At 32.6% G+C, this 24,909-nt stretch overlaps 1 protein-coding gene across 1 annotated transcript; it reads right to left on the bottom strand.

The window, feature by feature from the left end:
- Nucleotides 1-676: 676 nt before the first annotated feature.
- On the bottom strand, nucleotides 677-24,709 carry LOC143059464 (uncharacterized). Its single transcript, XM_076232966.1, has 3 exons — nucleotides 24,230-24,709; nucleotides 13,679-13,888; nucleotides 677-1,495 (listed from the first exon to the last, which is right to left on the bottom strand). Exons 1-3 carry the CDS (start codon nucleotides 24,684-24,686, stop codon nucleotides 822-824), a joined length of 1,341 nt encoding a protein of 446 aa, XP_076089081.1. The 5' UTR covers nucleotides 24,687-24,709; the 3' UTR covers nucleotides 677-821.
- Nucleotides 24,710-24,909: the final 200 nt, after the last annotated feature.

Genomic DNA, 24,909 nt, shown 5'->3' with positions numbered 1-24,909 from the left:
ACATGTAACTTCTATTCTAACCATGAAAAAAATCATACCAATAAATAAAAATACTTTCACAGACTGACAGTATGACTAACTTTAATTGGGAAAAAAGTAAAAAGCAACAGAAAAATGCCATTTCATGAATATTATTTCTATGAGCCTAAAAGAGACATAAAACAAAATCAATCTATCTCTTACATAAAATAAAAAATATATTATCTTATTTACTATATATATATAACATGTTAACTTGATGAAAACTTACAATAACATTTCATCTAGCTTTTAAATTGTTTTACTGACATGACTGATGCTGATAAATGCCTAAAATGGACAAAATGTTTAAATTTGAATAACGATGCATTAACAAACTAGAAAACAAACTTGAACATATTGAAAACATATTCACTAAGCTTTTTTTTTACATTCTACTGTAGAAGAGCTCAAAGGTATAAAAAAGATGTCTTTTGATGTGTTGTGTAATTAATAGCTCATACAATTTTCTTTTAAGGGCAGTAACTCATGCATGTAAGGAGTTGTTCGATTTTTTTTAATTGGACAGTAGGTTGATCCTTACATTCTGAATTTAGCTCTGGAAAATTTAAAGTGACACCAATTAAATTCAATCTTGGTCTGTATTCTGCGGTAATAAGCATTGTGTATAATTTTCATAGCATTAAGTTGAGGCAAACTTGTTGGAAATTTAGCTATTTTTCCATTTGTAAAGGGGCTGTTATATTTTTTTCTTGAAAATCTTAATTTTCACTCTTGTGCTTATACATGTATCTTATTCTTTTTATTTATGTCATACCAATATGGTGCATATTCCATCAGTTCTATTTTGTTGGTTCTGGTAAATATTTCTCAGGCTTGTTTGAATTTATAAGTTTACGTTTAAAGGATGATTTTGGGGCTTTAATTTCCTTTATCTCATGATCAAGGAACTTAGTTCTCATTGTAACTTCTTTTTCAATCCTACTCAAACGTTCATGAGTCAAACTAGATGCAAATCCACATGTCAAAGACAATTTTTCAAGTTCTAATGGGGAAAGATTTGGTTGAACACTTAAGTGATTAATTAGCATCCATAGCTGAAGAACTGCACCCATGTTTAATGTTGCATCACATGGATTGTCTAAATTGTTCCATAAGGGTATTGGATCCCCATCATTTCTTAAGAGAATATCGTTTTCAGTATCATACATGTAAACATCAAAGCATTTATCACTTATTGCAATAGTTGGTATCATTGTAACTATCTGAGGAAAAGACTTGGGTTTTCTAAGCTGAAAGCCTTTCTGATAAAAAGAAAATGTAACTGTTTGTGACACAAACTGGCTAACATTTGTATGCCCCCTTAATAATTTTGATTCTTTTTTTACTTCAATTAGTTGTTTTTCCTCATCAATATACATCTCCTTTTTCTTTTCTTTAGGCAACACTATACTACAGCTTCCACCAAGGGGAAATACCATTATATCTGGTTTACCATACCATAATAATTCTGAACCTGAAGAAAAAAATCAATTAACTTATTTAATAAAAAAATGTCTTTATTTCATTTTTTTCAATCAGCCAACCATAGCTTACTATAAACATCATGTGTTTCTGTTAAAAGAAGTTGAAGAGACTTGGGACCTTCACCAATAATCTTTAATTCATGTGACCTTTAATATGCAGTCAAGGTAAAAGGTCACTGAGTGCAAAAAAAAATTACGCTGCAATTTCAAGCTTACATATTAGGAAAACGATCAGACTTTGCTGCATACATACAGCGTATAAAATGTTCCTCTCGACGAGCTCTACATTTTATATGATAAGTCCAAAAAATGTCCGACCGTCTGTTCAAAAGTAACAACGGGATGATTCTTAAAAGTATAGTATTTTGTGTATATCTTTTTAAAGGTAACATATATCAACCTACTATAAACTGCAAAGATGATCAGTAATTCAAGACCGTCAATTTGAGGTCAATGTCAGGTCATGATGAAATTTCACCTTGACCATCACAGTATGCAATGACCTTGACCTTGTGATAAATGAAAGGTCAAGTGGTCCTGAGTTGAATGGTGCTACTCCCATGTCTCTACGACTTCCGGTTCTCAAGTTTGGTATTGCATCATATATTTGATGATTAGTTGTGACCTTGGTGAACTTTGAAATTGTCCCAATTCTTTTTCTTTAATGTTGTCCTTCAACTGTAGATCATTTATCATTAAACAGATTTGAGATATCTATTGTCGTTTAAGAGATATTGCAGTTTGAAGTTTTGCGAACGGAGGCATGTATTTCTGAATCAACAAGAGCTTACCACTTAAAAAGTTTTAGAAATTGAAGAGGTTAACATAGTTATATGTTTAACAAAATACCAAAAACATTCCATGGAAAAAAACACCAAAAATTCAATTTGAAATTTTCATGTTTTGCATTGACTTTGTAAGTTTCATAACTTCTATTTATATAGTTGATATTGCATCATTATTTACACCTTGTCAAAAAGGGTCATCTGATATATCAAATTGAAGGTCTTAACAAACTCTACTTAAAAATGAAAATTTTAAACCTCATTTTCATCCCAGGGTGATGGTCGGGGTCATTTAGTGCAAAAATTCAAACTTCTCAAATGGTAAGGTCGCATATCAAATGAAAGAACATAAATCATGCATTTCAAATTTCAAATTGACGTCTCCCAAAAATGGGTTGGATGGGGTCATTGAGTGCAAAAAATAAATTACTTTTAAGATATGGTTGTTGTATATCAAATGAAAGGTCGTGATGTGTACATTCGAAATATCAAATTCCCGACCTTCAAAAATTAGTTGGATAGGGTTATTAAGTGCAAACAAAAACCTTTCTAGAATACGGTGTTGTCGCATATCAAATGAAAGCTCATCTACTCTATGTTACATATATCATAATTCTGATCTCGAAAATTTAGGCGGATGAGGTCATTAAGTGTTAAAAGCGAAAAGTTTGAGAAGGTATGCTTGTCGTATATCAAACGAAAGGTCGTACAAAGTTCATTACAAAACATCACCTTTACAGGAAAGACCTTTCTTTCAATTGTTTTACAAACAATTAAGATACTAGTGCTTGGTTTTTTTCTTGTTTTTTTTCTTCCAGCATTTTTTTGGCAAGCCCTCCTACAGCTTCTATTGCAGTTATCAATACCAAATTTGAACCATCGATAGACCTCATCATGAAATTGTACCAGATGAACTTTTGTAGGATATCATCATCCCCTTGAGAAGTTATCTCCGTTATATTGATTTTTTTCAACATGCCCCCTCCCCCTCGTTGTTTTTAAAGATATCATGACTTTATTTGGACAATAGGTAGATCTAATCATGATGTATTACCATATGAGGCTGCAAAGGATTTCATCATCCCCTATGAGAGTTATATCCCCTTGAAACAATTTCTTTCCTTTGCATTTTTCTCAAAAAAGTATAAGAAATAGAATTGATTTGAAAACGGCAACATGTACAGGAACAGATGGCAATGTTAATAAACATGTACAATCATTTTGTTATTAACCCTTATAAGGAGTTATTCCCCTTGAAAAATTAAACATAATTTTTGAAAAATTGTATTTCGAGAACCAGAAGTCGTAGAGACTTGGGACCTTCACCAATACTCTTTAATTCGTGTGACCTTTAATATGCAGTCAAGGTCAAAGGTCACCGAGTGCAAAAAAAAGTTACGCTGCAATTTCAAGCTTACATATTAGAAAAACGATAAGACTTTGCTGCATGCCCTCAATAACCCCATCCAACCCATTTTTGGGAGACGTCAATTTGAAATTTGAAAAAGGAAGTTGTACATACATCAAAACACACCCTCTGGTGTTGGTTAATAAACATGTCAAGTATTAAGTATAAAATCATAACGGTTATCTAGATATGGAGCGGACACAATCTTCACCACAGGACATGGGGTTGTCAACTGAAACCAAAGTTTTTGACCTTGACCTTTGACCTAGGAAATTGTACATACATCATGACACACCCTCTGGTGTTGGTTAAAATGGATGTCAAGTATAAACTTTGAAATCATAACGGTTCTCAAGATATAGAGCGGACATGATCTTCACCACAGGACAGAGTTGTCAACTGAAACCAAAGTTTTTTTACCTTGACCTTTGACCTAGGAAGTTGTACATACATCATGACACACCCTCTGGTGGTGGTTAAAATGGGTGTCAAGTATACACTTTGAAATCAAAACGGTTATCTAGATATGGAGCGGACACGATCTTCACCACAGGACATGGGGTTGTCAACTGAAACCAAAGTTGTTGACCTTGACCTTTGACCTAGGAAATTGTACATACATCATGACACACCCTCTGGTGTTGGTTAAAATGGATGTCAAGTATAAACTTTGAAATCATTACGGTTCTCAAGATATAGAGCGGACATGATCTTCACCACAGGACAGAGTTGTCAACTGAAACCAAAGTTTTTTTACCTTGACCTTTGACCTAGGAAGTTGTACATACATCATGACACACCCTCTGGTGTTGGTTAAAATGGGTGTCAAGTATAAACTTTGAAATCATAACGGTTATCTAGATATGGAGCCGACACGATCTTCACCACAGGACATGGGGTTATCAACTGAAACCAAAGTTTTTTTACCTTGACCTTTGACCTAGGAAGATGTACATACATCATGACACACCCTCTGGTGTTGGTTAAAATGGATGTCAAGTATAAACTTTGAAATCATAACGGTTCTCAAGATATAGAGCGGACATGATCTTCACCACAGGACAGAGTTGTCAACTGAAACCAAAGTTTTTTTACCTTGACCTTTGACCTAGGAAGTTGTACATACATCATGACACACCCTCTGGTGTTGGTTAAAATGGGTGTCAAGTATAAACTTTGAAATCATAACGGTTATCTAGATATGGAGCCGACACGATCTTTACCACAGGACATGGGGTTGTCAACTGAAACCAAAGTTTTTGACCTTGACCTTTGACCTAGGAAGTTGTACATACATCATGACACACCCTCTGGTGTTGGTTAAAATGGATGTCAAGTATAAACTTTGAAATCATAACGGTTCTCAAGATATAGAGCGGACATGATCTTCACCACAGGACAGAGTTGTCAACTGAAACCAAAGTTTTTTTACCTTGACCCTTTTTGGGAAAAAAATTTGGTTGCAAATATGGGGCTTATATGACCCCTCTTAAATCAGTCAGTGGACCACCACTTATGAAAATTTCTGGATCCGCCACTGAGTTAGGAGTTAACCTTATAATAATCATGTCATATATGGACCATTATTTGGTATTCGGCCTTTGGTTTCTTTTTGTATCCTTTTTTATAAGTTCTAAAATTTTAACTTTTATTTTGTGGGTTGTGTTAATTTTTTGGTGTTAGAATAGTATGAATGGAACAATTGAGTTTTTCGAGAAAAAATTAATACATTTTGATTCACCGTTTACGTGACATGAAACCAAACAGGAAACCAATCTTTATTTTCTTTATTTTGCACAATATAATTCAAAAGGCATAAATAAACACCATTACTAGTGTTACTTGCTTCATGTTAATATTTAAAATCTATTTTCAATGTTATATTAAAGTTTTTTTTAAACCTGACAGGAAACCATAAGAAACCGAAAGCATTTTTTTAAGTTTTATTATTTTATTGCAAAATCTGCTTAAAATAATCTGAACAGTATACTTTTTCTTAAAATCCATCTTAAATGCAACAGTATTATAAAACTCCTAAATATGTGCTTGTTTTGAAAACAATTAGTACAATTTATTCAGAATTTTCCATATTTTCTTCATTGATACAGGATACCATAATCGTTGTATCTTGATGTTTAAGCCGAAAAAATGTATAAATTTATATTTGGTTATAATTACATTAGGTGTATGTTTCATTATAATACTTTATTTTGATTGGCTAACGGCACATCACTTGTTATTCCGTAAGCAATTGCATCACTCAATAAAACTTTTCATTCATGATAGCACGTGGTCCCACAATAAAGTGCACAGGTGAATAATATACAAAATTTATAAAATTCGTGTTTTCATGATCTTAGCTAAAAAATGTAATTATAAGTATTGAATGCTTCTTTTTGTAACTTTATAGTGTTGTAAAAGCGTTGACCGTGCGCACATTTTTTGTATGAAGCGTTTCCGCGCTTCATACAAAATGTACTCGGTCAACGCTTTTACACCCCAATAAATTTACAAAAAGAAGCATTCAATTCTTAATTGATATTCCAGTTATATACAATTTATTCCAAATCATTGGCAATGTGACATTCTTTAAATCCAGTAAAGAAAAAAACTTTTAACTTGGAATTAAAATCTTTAAAATAGGCACAATGTGATACTTGTGACCTGTACACCATCTACATGGTTTCCACATTTTAACCTACTTTAGTGGGCTAAAATCAATAAAGTACTTCCTTTCAAGTCATGCATGGTAAAAGTTTACTTCTCCTTTGACAAGTTTATTGCGTTTCTGATAAGTGTTTGCAGAACATGAATAAAAAATATTAATTAAAAACTGTGACAAAGATGCCAACTTTGTACATTCCAAGTGTAACGGTATATTAACATGTATTTTTTTTATTAAATTATATTTATTCACCTTAATATCCAGTAATATTTACTGCTGAAGTTAAATCAATCCAATGAGAATTGGTACAATGATAAGAGACGTAATTTCGATTGATTTTTCCAAGAACTCTTCACGTCATTATCGGGAAACGAAGTGTGTTCTAACGTCTGTCAAATATGAAATCGATTTTGTCAAGTCATTGGGCATTTATTTTCACACAGGATCGTATGTAACATTATGCACATAGGAAAAATAACAGACCACCGGCGCAATCTCTTTGACAATTGTATTTTCCTCTTTTAAACAAGACGAAACAAGTCTACAGTATATGTTTGCTAACATCCCGTTGGAAACACAAACAATGTTTAGACCTAGTATTTCGTACATCCGGCCGTAATGGCGTTATCACATGTTAGTCACATGTTTCACGTATGACCGGAAATGATTAGAACTTAAGGACAAAAACAATTTTAATAAATAACTGGACTTCTGTTTCGTGTGAAATGTAACGCATAACGATAACGTCATTTTCTTACTTAATTATTACGAAGATCAAAACAAGAATGTAAATCATCTCTGATTTACCTGTTTGAACATCTCGCGAGAGTTCATATTTGCATATTGTTTTTAAGAATTCTATTGCAACAAAGCAGATTACATCATCTAAAATTTGCGTTACGAAATCGGACACAAAAATCACGCCACTGTTCTTACATCTGCTACATAAATACTTATAGTTCTCAGCATTTTCTTCTCACTATTCTTATTGGTCGATGTTCTTTGTTATTTGAAAGCAAAAGTTACGAATTTGCCGGTGACGATTATCTATAAATCAGTCAGCGTTATGCTCTTTGGAAGCAAAAAGTAATGCGAGAAAGGACACAAAAATACGGTTGTAGAATCTTTGAAATTCGTATATTTCAATTTTTCATCTAGGGAAGAGTAGCATACACTTGTATGTTGATAAAAATAATGGCATCTTTAGATGTAGTTACAACTTTTCTTACAGTAATTCACATTCTATCACTTTTCTATAGTTATAGGAAACGGAGCCCAATAGCAAATTATGGTCCATATCATGTATATAGATAAAGCAATCTCTATATATAAAAAATCAAAGCGCTGTAAGCACTGTAGGCAGTTAACCAAAAACCAAGGCAAACATAATTATGAAAACTGTGGCAATGTTGCTTCAACTTTTTTTTTAAAGATTTAAAAGAACAAACATTAAACATTCATACATAATTGTACATTTATGTTCATTTAATGAATTAATCATTAAGGCAAATAATTCATATTTTATCAAGGGTTTCAATAGCAATGCACATGTCCACGAATGGTCATGAGTCTTTCATGAGTCAGCAGTGGTACAAATTTGCAATGATTGCAGTTCTTCTAGTTGATCGTAATTGTTCGTATTAGTTGACTGTTAGTAGTTCAAGTTGACTTTAGACTTTAGTACGAGCTTGTAAAAGTATGAATGGACTTGCTTCCCTGGAAAGAAAACTGAGTTTGTGTTGTACAGTACAAAAGTTATGAGACACAAATCAGACAAATGTTTACTACTACAGGGATCAATGATGAGGTCTGACTGACCTGTCCATAGTAAATGTAAATGACTCCCACCTTCACCCCAAGTCCATGATGTCTAAGTTTGGAATAAAATGACAGGTGTTAGGGTCTAGCAAAGTGATATGCATATGTGTCGCCTATGAGATTGACCTTGTATGTCATTCAATCTTTTTTGAAATGACAAACAGGAATGAATATGGTTTAGGCGTTGGTATCTTACTCTCTTACAAGTTCCCAAAACACACACAAGAGGGTGTGGGGTGACCCTAGGGACTACCCCTATTTTTCATTTGATTTTTTATATTGTCCCATACATGAATATATATGGTTTATGAGTGGGGATCTCGACCGTTATCAAGTTTTCAAACAGGAGGGGTTGAAGGACCCCAGTGACTTCCGCTATATTTCATTTGATATGTTATATTGTCCAATACATGAATATATATGGTTGAGGGCAGGGGCGTAGCTTACGTTGAGGCAACCGAGGCAACTGCTTGTAGTAAAAAAAAATAAAAAAAATATTTTCCTTCACTGTATTTTCTTTTAAATGATTATTGCAGCAAACTGGCTACTAAACAATAATGTAGCAACTTGATATGTCTTGTTGACGCGGTTATTGATTCATACATTTTACGAATTATTAAAGACTTATGGGAACATTTGAATTAATTTTCCCTCCTCTACTTGGAAATACCCTTTACGGTAGTTTTCTGTAATTCAAGTTTGTCAGAGTCAAAGGAAATCGACAACAGATTTATTTTGTCCTACCCCATTGCAAGCGAAAACAGTGAGTAGAATAGATGAGGATGCAACTCACGAGTCTCCCGATTAAATCACTTTACCATTGAATTAGGTCAATTAGTTAATTTTGTGTCAGAATAATTTCTAGTACATTGTATATGAGGGCCTGGGTGAGGTTTTAAGAAAACAGAAATATCGGCTCTGAAATTAATTTAAATTTGAAAGAATATGGATTTAAAATGGTGCTAAATTATAAAATAAAGGAAAATCAAATTATGGGCGACAATGATTAAAAAATAAATATTTGATAATCACATTCTAAGCATTCTAACCCTCATTTATAAGTGTTGACATGTTCCCCTACGACTATGTTCATTGACTTTGGTACTAAACAAAACAAAATATGCATTTACATTTATACATTATAGTGCACAGAAAATAATTTATAAGATGTGGTTCACAAGTTTTATTCTCGCTATTTTAAATTCATAGTACGTTTTCACAAGCAGGGAATTTAAAATATTTAAAGGAATCACTAATTCCAGAGAAATAGGTCTGTTAGTTAATACATAATGTCAGTTTATATATAAAAAAAATCAACCAAATACTGTTCATTTATAATGAAGACTTCAGAATACAGTAAATGTTAGTTATTCGCCGGTTGTCATGTTCATCGTGAATGAAAAAAAAAGTTACAAATCATTCAATATGTAATTTCAAGACCTTCGAAGGAATACACCACTAAAACAAGTGCCTTAATTGCTACACTTTACATGTAGCATATGTTTTTCTCCTTGTTTATCCTGAAATTTGTTTGTTCAATCCAGCAGTCATTTTGTGGGGATTATCTGATTCGTTGATTCGTGACCTACGACCAAACAAATTATCATCACAAAACTTATTACAAATAAACCTTAATATTTGCGTTTTTTTTGGGTCTGTATTGAACATTTTGTACAGGTTTCCTTTATCCACCGAGCAAGGTCATGATTTCTTGTGATATGACGTGTGATGTACAGCCAACTATATTAGAGTGTACTACGGCTTGGAAATATATTGGGAGACATTAGGCATTTGAGCTGGCTTTCTGCTGGGAACAGTATGTCAATATACATATATATGTATATATGTTCCTGCTTTCTGTAACTGCTAGCAAGTCAGGACTTTTCATTGGTTGTTTAATGTGATACCTTCACCGTCGTATTTTGTTATTTTTATAGATTTGAGTATAGATAATAGTAAGGCATAATTAACATTATTATGATGAAATAACATTGAACAGCAACTATTTTTTAACGATTTTTTCTTGTTCAGATCGTAAAAACCTCTATAGCTTCAGGGGGTGCGCCCCCCTGACCCCATGCCTCGGTATAAACAGAAGGCAAGCTACGCCACTGGAGGGGTGGGGATCTCATCTGTTTCTAATTTATCAAACAGGAGTGGGTAGGGTGACCCTAAGGACTCTCTCTATATTTCATTTGATTAGTTCTCATACATGAATATATATGGTTTAATTTAAAGGTGGGGATCTGGACTGTTTCCAATTTCTCAATCAGGAGGGGTGGGGTGACTGCAGGGACTCCCCCTATATTTCATTTAATTTAGAGTTGGGGATCCCAACTGTTTCCAAGTTCTTAAACATGAGGGGTAGGGTGACCACAGGGACTTCCCCTATATTTCATTTGATTTGTTATATAGTCTTTTACATGAGTATATATGGTTAAGGGGTGATGATCTCTAATTTTTCCAAGTTCTTAAACAGGAGGGTGTACAGTGACCATTGGGACCCCATTATAAGATTTGTAATATTATCCCATACATAAATATATATTATTTAAGATCATTGTGGATCTCGACCGTTATAAATTCTCAAACAGAAAGGGGTAGAGTGGCCCCACGAACTCCACCTATATTTCATATAATTTGTTATATTGTCCTATACATGAATATATATGGTTTAGGGGTGGGGATCTTGACCGTTACCAAGTTCTCAAACAGGAGGGGTGGAGTGACCCCCAGGGAATCCCCCTATATTTCATTTGATTAGTTATATTGTCCCATACATGAATAAATATGGTTTAGGGTTGAGGATCTCGAATGTTTCCAAGTTCTCAAACAGGAGGGTTTACAGTGACCATAGGGACCCTCTTATCATTCCGTTGATTTGTAATATTGTCCCATACATAATTGTACATGAATATATATGGTTTAAGATTGGGGATCTCAAACGTTTTCAAATTCTCAAACCGGAAGGGGAAGAGTGGCCCCACGAACTCCACCTATATTTCATATGATTTGGTTATATTGTCCCATACATGAATATATATGGTTTAGGGGTGGGGATCTCGACCGTTTCCAAGTTCTCAAATATGAGGGGTGTGGTGATCCCTAGGGACTCCCCCTACATATTTCATTTGATTTGTTATATTGTCCCCTACATGAAGATATATGGTTTAGGGGTGGGGATCTCGACCGTTACCAAGTTCTCAAACAGGAGGGGTGGGGTGACCCCCAGGGACTCCCCCTATATTTCATTTGATTATATATATATTGTCCCATACATGAATAAATATGGTTTAGGGGTGGGGATCTCGACTGTTTCCAAGTTCTAAAATATGAGGGGGTGGGGTGACCCTAGGGACTTCCCCTATTTTTCATTTGATTAGTTATTTAGTCTCATACATGAATGTATATGGTTGAGGGGTGGGGATCTCATCTGTTTCAAAGTTATCAAACAGGAGGAGGTAGAGTGGCCCAATGGACTCCACCTATATATTAAATGATTTGCTTACATTCAGGTATCATATAATATAGTTGCACTATTTGTGCCTGTCCCATGTCAGGAGCCTGTTATTCAATGGTTGTCGTTTGTTTTTGTGTTACATATTTGTTTTTTGTTAAAAAAAATTATATAAATAGGGCCGTTAGTTTTCTCGTTTGACTTGTTTTATAGCTTTTATAGCTGACTATGCGGTTAGGGCTTTGCTCATTGTTGAAGGGTGTACGATGACCTATTGTTGTTAATGTCTTTGTCATTTTGGTCTCTTATAGATAGTTGTCTCATTGGCAATCATACCAGATCTCTTTTTTTTTATATAAGAAACTTTCAGCTATTTTAACTGACCTATCAAAATTGAGAAGAAAAAAATACCCCTTGAAATTGCAGTAATATGCTTAACTTGAAAAGCATCTAATATGCATTACCAACATTTATCACTGATGAAGAAAACTTATACTGTTACCAGGAACATATATATTGTTAGATAAACTGTTCCCAGATCACGGTCACGTTGTAATGGATTTTGACATTAAAATTGGTGTACAAAATATTTTCTGCTTTTTCTTTCTTTTACATATATCTGTTGGTTTTCAATTCTAGTGTTTATATTTATTTACCATGCATAGATGTATTTTGTCACCTGTCTGGATTTTTTCAGTTGATATCCAAAACCCGGGATTACCCTTATCCGCTTCCGGAATCGGATCCGATATTGTAATTGTCTTCTCTCGGCAGCCATTTTTTTTTTCGATGTTGTTTTTGACAGACAGTGAGATACGATTTTACTCGGATTTACACATTATTTGTCGGCGATTTTCTGTATAAAGCTAGCGATTGAACAATTTGAACATCGATGCCATGAATAGTAATGGTGAAAATAAGTTTGAGATCGTTTATTAGGAAACTTTGGTAAAAATGTTTGCAAAGTTATTTTTTATTTTCTTTCAAGGTCCGTCGGGCATGTCGGGCGTAGCTAGTAACCAAGTAGTAAGTCCGACTGCAAATGTGGAAGGTCGCAGACCTCGGACCACCGCTAATTTGAATACCTGCGTCCAAATTTAAAAGATACGAAAATATCAACTTCTAATTCAAAATTGCCGCCAACAGCGTGATCAGTTGAAATATATTAATAGACTACTGACGTAGATGACTACGTATTGACGACAAACAATATTCCTACGACTTTTGCAATTATGGAAATCTTAACTACTTGTCTTTAGAGATTTTTGGCGATTAAATATTTCATACATTAGTTCTTTGACATCTTGGCCAAAAGCTCAGGGGAGAATAAACTACATAAGGATTCCTAATGTGCTCTACTTCCTATGTGCAACTTCAAAACTTTTGGGAAAATCGACGATCATTTAAGGTTTTTCTGGTCATATTTTTTGTAATCCAGAATGAAAAGTATGAAAAAACTGTCCAATAAGTTATAAATAATATAGTAGCCAGCTAGATGATAACAATGGCACGTATTTCAGAATTTATTGGGTAGAACACAAATCCAGGGTGCTCGCATAAGGTAACTTAACTGCCTAAAAATAAACGTGATATGTGTATTAATATTGTTCAATGACTGATGAAATTTAACAAAGTTTAACCTGAATATTTCATGTCCTTCTCGTAATCATGTAGATGATTTTGTCATCATAGAGCTTCAGAATCATTTAAAATTACTAATAAAGAAATACATGAAATACAAATGACACAAATAGTTTCTAAGTTTTGAAAAATATTTTTTACTGCTCTCAGGTTTTCTTGTCTATGAAATGACCCCTTACAAATAAAAATCCTACCTCCCTACCCAAACAGCAAGGCATGGGTAGGCAAAATTAAAGGTGGCCTTAGCTTAAACCCTTACTTTTCATACACATTTCGCTTGTGAAGCTGAGACCCACTAGTACTAGTACTCTTATTCAATTCTGAGAAGAATATATATGTTGTTTATAATTAATACTATACATCATTTGTTCATGCACACCATAAAAAATACTATTTTACCTATTCCAGAATTACCATACCATATCTTGTCACCACATTGATCTGCACAAGGACATAACTCAAATTTCTTAAAATGGTCATTAGTAATGAAGTACGTATTTCCTGGAGTGGTAGCAACAAGTCTTGAAAATAAATGGTTTGCTAATAGCACAGTAATTTTTCTCTCTTCATTGGTTTCAAGAACAGACCTAAGGCATCTCTCATGATGTTCTGTAATATAAATAATATTTACATGTATATTAACATCATGACCATTAGGCACTCTTTTTGTAAATGTACATGTATGTTAGACTATTTTCATATATATATACACAGACTTTTGACTCTGTAGTTTATAATTTATTGACAGGTTGCCTACTCTGTATGGAAAGCCAACGGGGTCAAAATTCTTACTTCGTAACTTGTCAATTTGTAACTTGTAACTGTGTGATTTGTCAATTTGTATATTGCTGTTTTGTAACTTGTCGATTTGTTAAATGTCGATTTGTATATTGTCTATTTGTATATTAATGTTTTGTAACTTGTCGATTCGTTAATTGTCAATTTGTATATTGCTGTTTTGTAACTTGTCGGTTTGTTAATTATATAAATGTCGATTTGTATATTGTCTATTTGTATATTAATGTTTTGTAACTTGTCGATTCGTAAATTGTCAATTTGTATATTGATGTTTTGTAACTTGTCGATTCGTTAAATGTCAATGCGTGATTTGTCAATGTGTGAAATGTCATCGTTGTATTATGCTAACGATCATTATGACGACAGATGGCGCTCGGTTTCTTCTTCGTCTTATAAGCCTCCTGTAAGTAGGAGCACCTCCATATGGAATATATATACCTAAGTAATTTTAATCAATCAATTACAGCAAATGTGTCTTAAAGAAAGCAAAATGAAAATTGCATGTTTACAGGACCCCAGTTTTATTTTATTTACTGACGTGGACTTTCGTTCGAGAACGGAAACTATAAAAATACATCCCGACTAGTCAAGTCCCTCGACGTAATCGATCTCTCCTAATTGCGAGGTAATTGAAATAGTCGTTGGTCCGTGGAATATAACGACTGTAAGGTAAATACAATAAGGAGATGTGGTAATAAACCGTATGATTGACAATGAGACAACTATCCACCAAAGCGAAGTTCAAATAAAGTCGATGTAAGCAAGTATAGGCAACCTACGGCTTTCAACAATGAGAAAACAAAATACCAAATAGTCAGCTATAAAAGGCTACATCATTACTGGAAAACCAAGTTTCTAGTAATAAACGTATCTATTAATCCTAAAATGCTATTATCGGTTCATTTTATTCTGACAGGAGGGGAAAGGGCTGACATATATATATATATTGATACACATGCCTACTGATTTTTTTCTGGTCAAGAAGCTTAGAAATTGCCGCTACCAGATTCCCGTTCTATAAAAATTTACAACCAAAAAGATCAAAATATTCACGAGTCCCTCGATCGTAACAGCTGCTTATTAACACCTAGTATTCCCGATGTGATCCCCACCCGGTGACACACCTCCTTATAGCCCGGCAACCTTACCAAATCTATCTTATATTTTGTCGATCGGATCGTTAATGAACTGAAATGATTCACGATGTTAATCAATAAAGCTAAAAGATTTTAAATGTGCATGTCATGTAAAATAAAAAATCATTTGCAATGAATTCGTAACAATATAATCCTAACGCAATTGACAAACCATGCTGTATTCCGCCTGGCTCTTCTGTCCAGCAGTCAACCATGATCCCAGGTCGGGTTGTTGTCCCTTTGACACATTCCCCATTTCCATTATCAATTTTAAGTAGGTGACGAGTGTAGTAAAAAATAAACAGTTTCATAGTTTTACGATCATGGTCATTAACAAACTATCCAGAGGGAAAACCTCCTAATATATTTCGATCTAGTACCATGATCATTCTAGATTTGTATATGTATCTGTAGGAAAACGTTGTGGATAAAAAAAAACCGGCTTTAATACAACAATAGACAGAGCGCCGTCGATGTATTGACGATGCACGAGAGCAGTTTCTGAACGACTGTCAACGCTCGCGGTTTGCGCACTACAGTTTCTTCAAGGTGGTTCCACTCGAATACTGTTTTTACGAAAAATAAGTTGGAATATTGTGGTATTTTGCTCGTTGAGATCTCAAAACACTTTTTGAAGTTCTTGATATGCAATTTTTTCAATACGTTTCTTGACTGATAATTGTTCAATCGGGCACTTGGCAGCAATTGGTTGTCCTTTTTTGGACGAGTTTTTTTTTAATTGTCTGGCTCCATAGCACTGAAAAACTTTCTTATCAGGAATCCTAGTGTTAATTTTGACTTCTTGACTACGTTGCATTTTTGGAAATATTGGTAGTCCAATTTAGGTCCTCGTTTAGTTTCTGGTTCCTTTAGATTTTATTACAAAATAGTTCATATTCAATACAGTTTTAATATATAGTATACATTAATCAAGTAACTCATTAAAAAAAAAAACATTCAGTTTGTCTTTGCAAAAGTTCAAATATGATATAATAAACTGTGACATATTTTATCTTCATTACTCAGGAGCCAAATAAATAAAGATTGTTCGTCTATTTGCTTCTTGTATTAAAACATCATTAGAGAATTGCATTCTTTTCTGAAAATTTTATATTGAGATTATAATATTAAGGAATAATGAGTGTCAAACCATTTCTCCCATTCATGATACATTTAGTTCAAAATTTGATGCCAAGGACACTAATAGTATAAATTTTCCAGCACTGTCTTATATTTCATGTATTTAGTCTTATTTTGACCCGGTTAAATATTAAGTATAAGTTTCCTGCCAAGTGACATAAATATATTTGCGAAGTTGATAAGGAGGCCCGTTCGAGGACAGTGACACATCTATGCTATCCCATCCCAGGTTTGGTGACCAGTACAGTAAAGTCTAAATAAAAGCGAGACCCTGATATACATGGTATATAAAACAAACAATGTATTTATCTTTTTGTTTTCTTTTATATAAATGTGCTTTACATAATTGATTTAAATAACATTGGTATATATTCCATTTGCCGGTGCTCCTTCTTACAGGAGGCTTATACACCGTAGAAGAAACTGAGCGCCATCTGTCGTCATAATGATCGTTAGCATAATACAACGATGACATTTCACACATTGACATTTCACACATTAACATTTAACAAATCGACAAGTTACAAAACATCAACATACAAATTGACAATTTACGAATCGACAAGTTACAAAACATTAATATACAAATAGACAATATACAAATCGACATTTATATAATTAACAAATCGACAAGTTACAAATCATCAATCTACAAATTGACAATTTACGAATCGACAAGTTACAAAACATTAATATACAAATAGACAATATACAAATCGACATTTAACAAATCGACAAGTTACAAAACAGCAATATACAAATTGACAATTTACGAATCGACAAGTTACAAAACATTAATATACAAATCATGCAAATAGACAATATACAAATCGACATTTAACAAATCGACAAGTTACAAAACATTAATATACAAATCATGCAAATAGACAATATACAAATCGACATTTAACAAATCGACAAGTTACAAAACAGCAATATACAAATTGACAATTTACGAATCGACAAGTTACAAAACATTAATATACAAATCATGCAAATAGACAATATACAAATCGACATTTAACAAATCGACAAGTTACAAAACAGCAATATACAAATCGACAATTTACGAATCGACAAGTTACAAAACATTAATATACAAATAGACAATATACAAATCGACATTTATATAATTAACAAATCGACAAGTTACAAATCATCAATATACAAATTGACAATTTACGAATCGACAAGTTACAAAACATTAATATACAAATAGACAATATACAAATCGACATTTATATAATTAACAAATCGACAAGTTACAAATCATCAATATACAAATTGACAATTTACGAATCGACAAGTTACAAAACATTAATATACAAATAGACAATATACAAATCGACATTTAACAAATCGACAAGTTACAAAACAGCAATATACAAATTGACAATTAACGAATCGACAAGTTACAAAACATCAATATACAAATATACAATATACAAATCGACATTTAACAAATCGGCAAGTTACAAAACAGCAATATACAAATTGACAAATCACACAGTTACAAGTTACAAATTGACAAGTTACGAAGTAAGAATTTTGACCCTGTTGGCTTTCCATAACTCTGCAGTAGCCTAGGACATTCGGATAATCATTTATCATGTTCATTAGTAAAATCAACCTTTTTCTTTGATTTGTAATATTTTTCTTATCTGTATATTAAAAACTACATGTAATAGTTTCTAGTATTTGTCAATAGCACTGGAAAATCAGTTTTTTTTCTTCAAAATTTAAACTTCAAAACTTAAAGTGATCTGTTTTACATTTTTTACAAGTTTGGACCCCAATTGCAACCGACTTTAAAACTGTGCCTAAAACAAAAATCTGATATATATATATAATTATATGCTAAGATTCAGCATATCAAACATTTTGTCAAATACATGAAATAACCACCAGAATTCATTTTTGTTAAAATCAAACTTAAAGTTTAATTATGGATACTTTGGACATTAACATGTTAAATGCGGACCAGTTAACTTTTGAAAAACGGGCCAACAATCAAAACTTTAAAACACAGTTAGATTGCAATCATGCACAGAAAAGACAAATGAAAGAACACCAATCAATCAAGATCAAAAAGTCTGATTACATCTTCAGATTCAGCATATCAAAGAACCCCAACAATTCATTTTTTTTTTAAATGGAACAAAGTTTAATTTTGGACCCTTTAATTTAGACCTCAACACTTAACATGCTGAATTGTTTTCAGAAAATGTCTTAATTTTTGTGTATTTGCAAAAATATGCAAATGAGCTTCACACTTACAGGTTATTTAAATCAAATTATTGTACAGAAAAATATTTAAGTATTACTATGCCCAGTAAATATAGAAGTGCATATGCTAAATTTAGAGCAGGTGTTGCTCCGATTAAAATTGAAACTGGCAAATATGAAGGTATAGATTTAAATGAAAGGTTATGTTTTAATTGTAGAAAAAATGATTTGAATATAATTGAAGATGAAAAACATGTTTTATTATAATGCCCAGAATATGGAGATCTGTGAACGATATTTTTTAACAGTGTATGTAATATAGAAAGTAGTTTTAGTAATTTAAGTAATGAAGAAAAGTTTTTATTTATGTTTCATGATGATAGAGTTTTTTATTTTACAGCCAAAATCTGCCATGAAGTACTTTTTAAGAGAAATTGTATTTTATACTCGTAATAAGTTTTTATAATGTTGTTTGTTTTCTTTTGTATAAGTGTTTTTAATAGTATGGTGTTTTATGCTAAGATATATTGATATATATATGTAATACATGTAGATGTAATATAAATGTATTTTAATCTGTATTTTTACAGTCTCTCATAACTCTTTTTAGAGTGGGTCTTTTATAAATTGTTAATATTATATTGTGTTGTATATCAAATGTTTTAAAGAGGTGAGACTCTAATAAATTATTTGTTTGTTTGTTTGTGGTTAAATAGTTGACACAGCATAGGTTTCTGACACAGAATGAATGTGGTCTAATGAACTTTAAAAAAAAATTTCCTTTGAGCAATTCACTATGCTGTTGAACATGTTGAATATAAATACTCTCAAACAAATGTTTGAAGAAATTTTCTTTTTATTTATGAAATCTGAAATGAAAAAAATTGACCCCACCCCATTTTTTCTTCAGATCCCCCTTTCCCTTATTTCAAAACTGATCTGAATTCAAATTTCTAATGAAGTTTGCAACAATAACTACTCATTTAAATACATCATAATATATTAAAATGTAAAAAAAGTGCTTGTTATCACTGACAATGACTGAATGGTAAAGATTGTTTTAATCTATCAGTTGGTAGTAAAAGTGAATATACATTGTATATCATGTATATTGTATAAAACAATGATTTAAGTTGATTCAACTACTATTCTGGACAAAGAAAGATAACTCCAATTGAAATCCAATTGGAATTTCTTGCTATTGCACAATAGTGTGCAATTAGATATTTCTTGTTATTGTGCAATACTGTGCAATTGAAAATATTTGCTATTGCACAATACTGTGCAATTAAAGATTTCTTGCTATTGCACAATACTGTGCAATTGAAAATTTCTTGCTATTGCTGAATTTATACATGTAACTGTGCAATTGAAAATTTCTTGCTTTTGCACAATACTTGATATAATAATTTTGGATCCTGATTTGGACCAACTTGAAAACTGGGCCCTATTCAAAAATCTAAGTACATGTTTAGATTCAGCATATCAAAGAGGCCCAAGAATTCATTTTTTGTTAAAATCAAACTTAGTTTAATTTTGGACCATTTGGACTGTAATTTAGACCAGTTTTAAAACAGGACAAAAAATCAAGAATCTACATACACAGTTAGATTTGGCATATCAAAGAACCCCAATTATTCAACTTTTGATGAAATCAAACAAAGTTTAATTTTGAACCCCGATTTGGGCCAACTTGAAAACTGGGCCAATAATAAAAAATCTAAGTACATTTTTAGATTCAGCATATCAAAGAACCCCAAGGATTCAATTTTTGTTAAAATCAAACTAAGTTTAATTATAATTATAATGGACCCTTTGGACCTTTATGTAGACCAATTTGAAAACGGGACCAAAAATTAAGAATCTACATACACATTTGTATTGGGCATATCAAAGAACCCCAATTATTCAATTTTTGATGAAATCAAACAAAATTTAATGTTGGACCCTTTGGGCCCTTTATTCCTAAACTGTTGGGACCAAAACTCCCAAAATCAATACCAACCTTCCTTTTATGGTCATAAACCTTATGTTTAAATTTCATAGATTTCTATTTGCAAATACTAAAGTTATGGTGCGAAAACCAAGAAAAATGCTAATTTGGGTCCCTTTTTGGCCCCTAATTCATAAACTGTTGGAACCAAAACTCCCAAAATCAATCCCAACCTTTCTTTTGTGGTCATAAACCTTGTGTCAACATTTCATAGATTTCAATTTACTTAAACTAAAGTTATAGTGCGAAAACCAAGAAAATGCTTATTTGGGCCCTTTTTGGCCCCTAATTCCTAAATTGTTTGAACCAAAACTCCCAACCTTCCTTTTGTAGTCATAAACCTTGTGTTAAAATTTCATAGATTTCTATTCACTTTTACTAAAGTTAGAGTGCGAAAACTAAAAGTATTCGGACGACACGAGGACGCCAACGTGATAGCAATATACGACGAAATTTTTTTCAAATTTTGCGGTCGTATAAAAACTGAACTGTTTAAAAAATCTTTTGCTTATTCTGGATCAGTTTTATGGAACGGACTACCTTATGAAATGCGTAAAGTGCAAAACACTTATTCTTTTAAACAAATTATAAAACAATACTTGAGACAGTCCCAATATTCAGTCAGAAATGATTGCAACTATTACTCTTAGAATGTATGATTTTAATGATTTGTATATACAATGTATATACCAGGTCTATTTACTACATGTGATCTGTAACTGTTTTATATCTTTTAATCATGGTACATGTACATTGAACTATTATGTCTTTACAATTGTGTTTATATGTTGTATGTTTGCTTTTTTCTCTTATTATTATCATTTTGTTTTTACTTGTATTGCATACATTGTACATGTATATGAGGGTCTCAGGGAAGATTAGTGATTGTAACTAACTGTGTTTACCCTCTTTAAAGAAAGAATTTATTATTATTATTATTATTGTCTGGAAACTATAAAAATGCTAGTTTTTTGCCCCTTATTCCTGAACGTTTGGGGTCTTTCCCAGCCTTCCCTTTATGATATGGAACCTTGTGGTACAATTTCAGAAAGATCCATACAATTACACACAAGTTATTGTCCATAAACTACAAAAAATGCTGGTTTTATGCCCCTAATTCCTACACTGTTGGTACCAGTACAAAAATCAATCCCAACATTCCTTTAATTTGTGGTATTGAATCTTCTGGTTAAAATTTTTAAGAGATCTTTTCACTTAAACTAAAGTTATTGTCCAAAAACTAAAACACTGACGACATCATATCATGGTGCATATAGCATTATACCATGCAAATTTTTTTTTTTAGGGGTTGTATAAAAACTGCAAAATTTCCTTAAAATAACCATTTTAGTGGCAGCAACCCAACAAAGAGTTGTTCCCTTTGATTTAGAGCTGATAGATCTTGACCTGTTGAACATTTTTACCCCTTGTCAGATTTGCTCTATAAATGCTTTTTTTTTCTTTTTTTTTTAGCCAAAAACTGCATTTGACCCCTATTTTCTATTTTTTAGCCATGGTGGCCATGTTTTTCAATGGATCAAAATTTTGGATACAATTTATAAACTACATGTAGATACCCTAAGGCAGCAACCATTTGATTTTCTGGGGGGGGCTATGGTTTTTTTTGGAAAAAAAAGTTTGTTTCCAGGTTTTGGTGAAAAAAATAATTTGTTTTGGACCCTGAGTAAAAAAAATTGTTTGTTTCACCCTCAGCTGCCACTATATGTAATGCTAAAATTGAAAGAAAAAAATTGTCTTCGGTTTGTCGCTAAAAAAATAGATTGTTCTTCGCCGAAGGCGAAAAAAAAAGTTTGCACAGAAAAAAAAACCATAGCCCCCCCCAGAAAATCAAATGGTTGCTGCCTAAGGAACATTCACTTTAAGTTTAGAGGTACATGTATTTGGCCCAGTAGTTTCAGAGAAGAGGGTACAAGTCAAATCGGCACCCATAGAAAAAGTCAAATCGGCACCTGGTTACATGTAAATCGGCATCTGGTCAAATCAGCACCTATTCAAAGTCAATTCAGCATCCAATATTATTTCATATAAGGGACTGGGACTATTATGCTAAGTTAGTAATTTAAGTATACTAGCATAATAGATTATTTATAAATGATTCTAAAAAAGGTATAAATTTGATCATGATCTATTTTGGGGGTTGGATTTTATCATGCATTACATGTTAAAAAGCATCACGCAGTAAAAATACAAAAGTTTATAATCATTAAAAGTTTTCTCAACATTAGGTGACTGATGTTTTGATAAGTTTTCTAAAAGATTGAATTAATTAATAACTTTAATCAAGTACATTGTGAAAACACAATGAAACACCGGCTTTTGTTTCGCATATATTTGTCATATTTTCACAACTATATGATACAATCTAAAAGTGAGAATTAATACAAAAACATTATTAGACCACAAAAAGACTTTTTATGGATACATGTGGTATCAGGAGAAAATTATAGTTAGAATTTAAACCATTACGTATCCTCATTTCTATTGTGAGGACAAGGATAATAGCATGAAATGTTAGGTTCTATATAAATTTGATTAAAGATTGAACTAGAACATTTTTAAAGATAAACTTGTATCACTTGGTTTAAGAAAATGTGTGTCAAAAACTTATAACGTGTACAGAAAGTTACATCTTGTACACAACATATATATATTAAACAAATTTTACATGGGTGCCGAATTGACTACATCAAGTGCCGATTTAACCAGGTGCCAATTTGACTAGGTACCGTTTCACTATACTACATGTAGGTGCCGATTTGACCAAGTGCCGATTTAACCAGGTGCCGATTTGACAAGATTTCAGAGAAGAGATACTGGAAATAGTTTACAATGACAACAGAATTGTAATGTACAACAGGGGACGGCAAGTATTGTCTTAAAGCTCTAACATGTCTAATGGTGCTCTAATAGCCCTTTGCATTTTGAATTAAACCCCACTTCATTGAAATACAAATTGCTTAAAAAAAAAGACTAAAATAATTACAAGAACGATTCTATTTGTGTAACACCATGATTCATGAACTGTCACTAACATGACTAAGGCAGCAACCATTTGATATTCTGGGGGGGGCTATGAATTTTTTTTCTGTGCAAACTTTTTTTTTCGCCTTTGGCGAAGAACAATCTATTTTTTTAGCGACAAACCGTAAACAATTTTTTTCTTTCACTTTTAGCATTACATATAGTGGCAGCTGAGGGTGAAACAAACAATTTTTTTTTCTCAGGGTCCAAAACAAATTATTTTTTTCACCAAAAACTGGAAACACACTTTTTTTTCCAAAAAAAACCATAGCCACCCCCCCCCCCCCCCCCCCCCCCCCCCCCCTGCCCAGAAAATCAAATGGTTGCTGCCTAACATTGCTGATACTACGAAATCAGGTTTTGGTAATGCACTATATCACCGGCCTCAAGGACACTGGCTACTGGGGACTCCACTATATTATGTTTACCTACCCTCTCAGTTCTGCCAACTTTTCATGAAGCAAATGTGTTAGATTTGGTCATTTTGAAAAGAGAAAAAACAAAATCATGAATATCTTGCCCTCAGATTAGACACAAATCTTTACTTAAACATGTTAAAGTTGCTATATGAAGACAAATACCATTCCACATGGTGATGAATATCTCATTATTTACCTTTTTGAACCAAAAAACCACTGACAAAAGACTGAATGGCAAACTGCAATATCTCATCGTTGATGAATTCAAGTTTATTTTCTTCATTTTTATATTTTCTTTCCAAACTCTCGAATGCCTTATGATATAATGCACTGAATTTTAAAGAACTGGTAAAAACATTTCCATTTTCTAGCTCCATTTTAGTTACCGATGATGGGTCCCTTACACACCCGTCAACATCTTCTAAATATTGTTCTATGTCTACATTAGCATTCGAAAATTTGTTTCCAAGTACATATCCTCTTATGCGATATGGAACAAAATCAATGTCATTGGATTTAGCTTGTTCTAAAGCTTTTTCGATATATCCACGACAAGCTAAAAAACTACAATTGCGATATGTGGATTTTTTTATCCAATTGAGTTTGATATAGGATAATAGACGTGATGTAGAACCTTTCAACAGGGACTCCATGTTCTTACTTGGAACACCTCGTATCTTTTCATTTAAAGTGTTTGTAATTTCCGGTCTCACTAATTAGCGACAACAAGAATGTTAGCGACAAGAAGCGTCAGCAAGCGACAAGAAGCGACAAGAAGAATTATTTTAGCGACAAGAAGCGACAAGAAACTATTTAGCGACAAGAAAACATATTTTTTTAATTAAAATTAATTACTGCAATAAATATTAAAAGAAT

The sequence above is a fragment of the Mytilus galloprovincialis genome, chromosome 14 (assembly GCF_965363235.1).
Source record: "Mytilus galloprovincialis chromosome 14, xbMytGall1.hap1.1, whole genome shotgun sequence".
NCBI classification, from domain to species: domain Eukaryota; kingdom Metazoa; phylum Mollusca; class Bivalvia; order Mytilida; family Mytilidae; genus Mytilus; species Mytilus galloprovincialis.
Note: the sequence above shows the minus strand (reverse complement) of the source record. Positions and strands in the feature narration are given on the sequence as shown.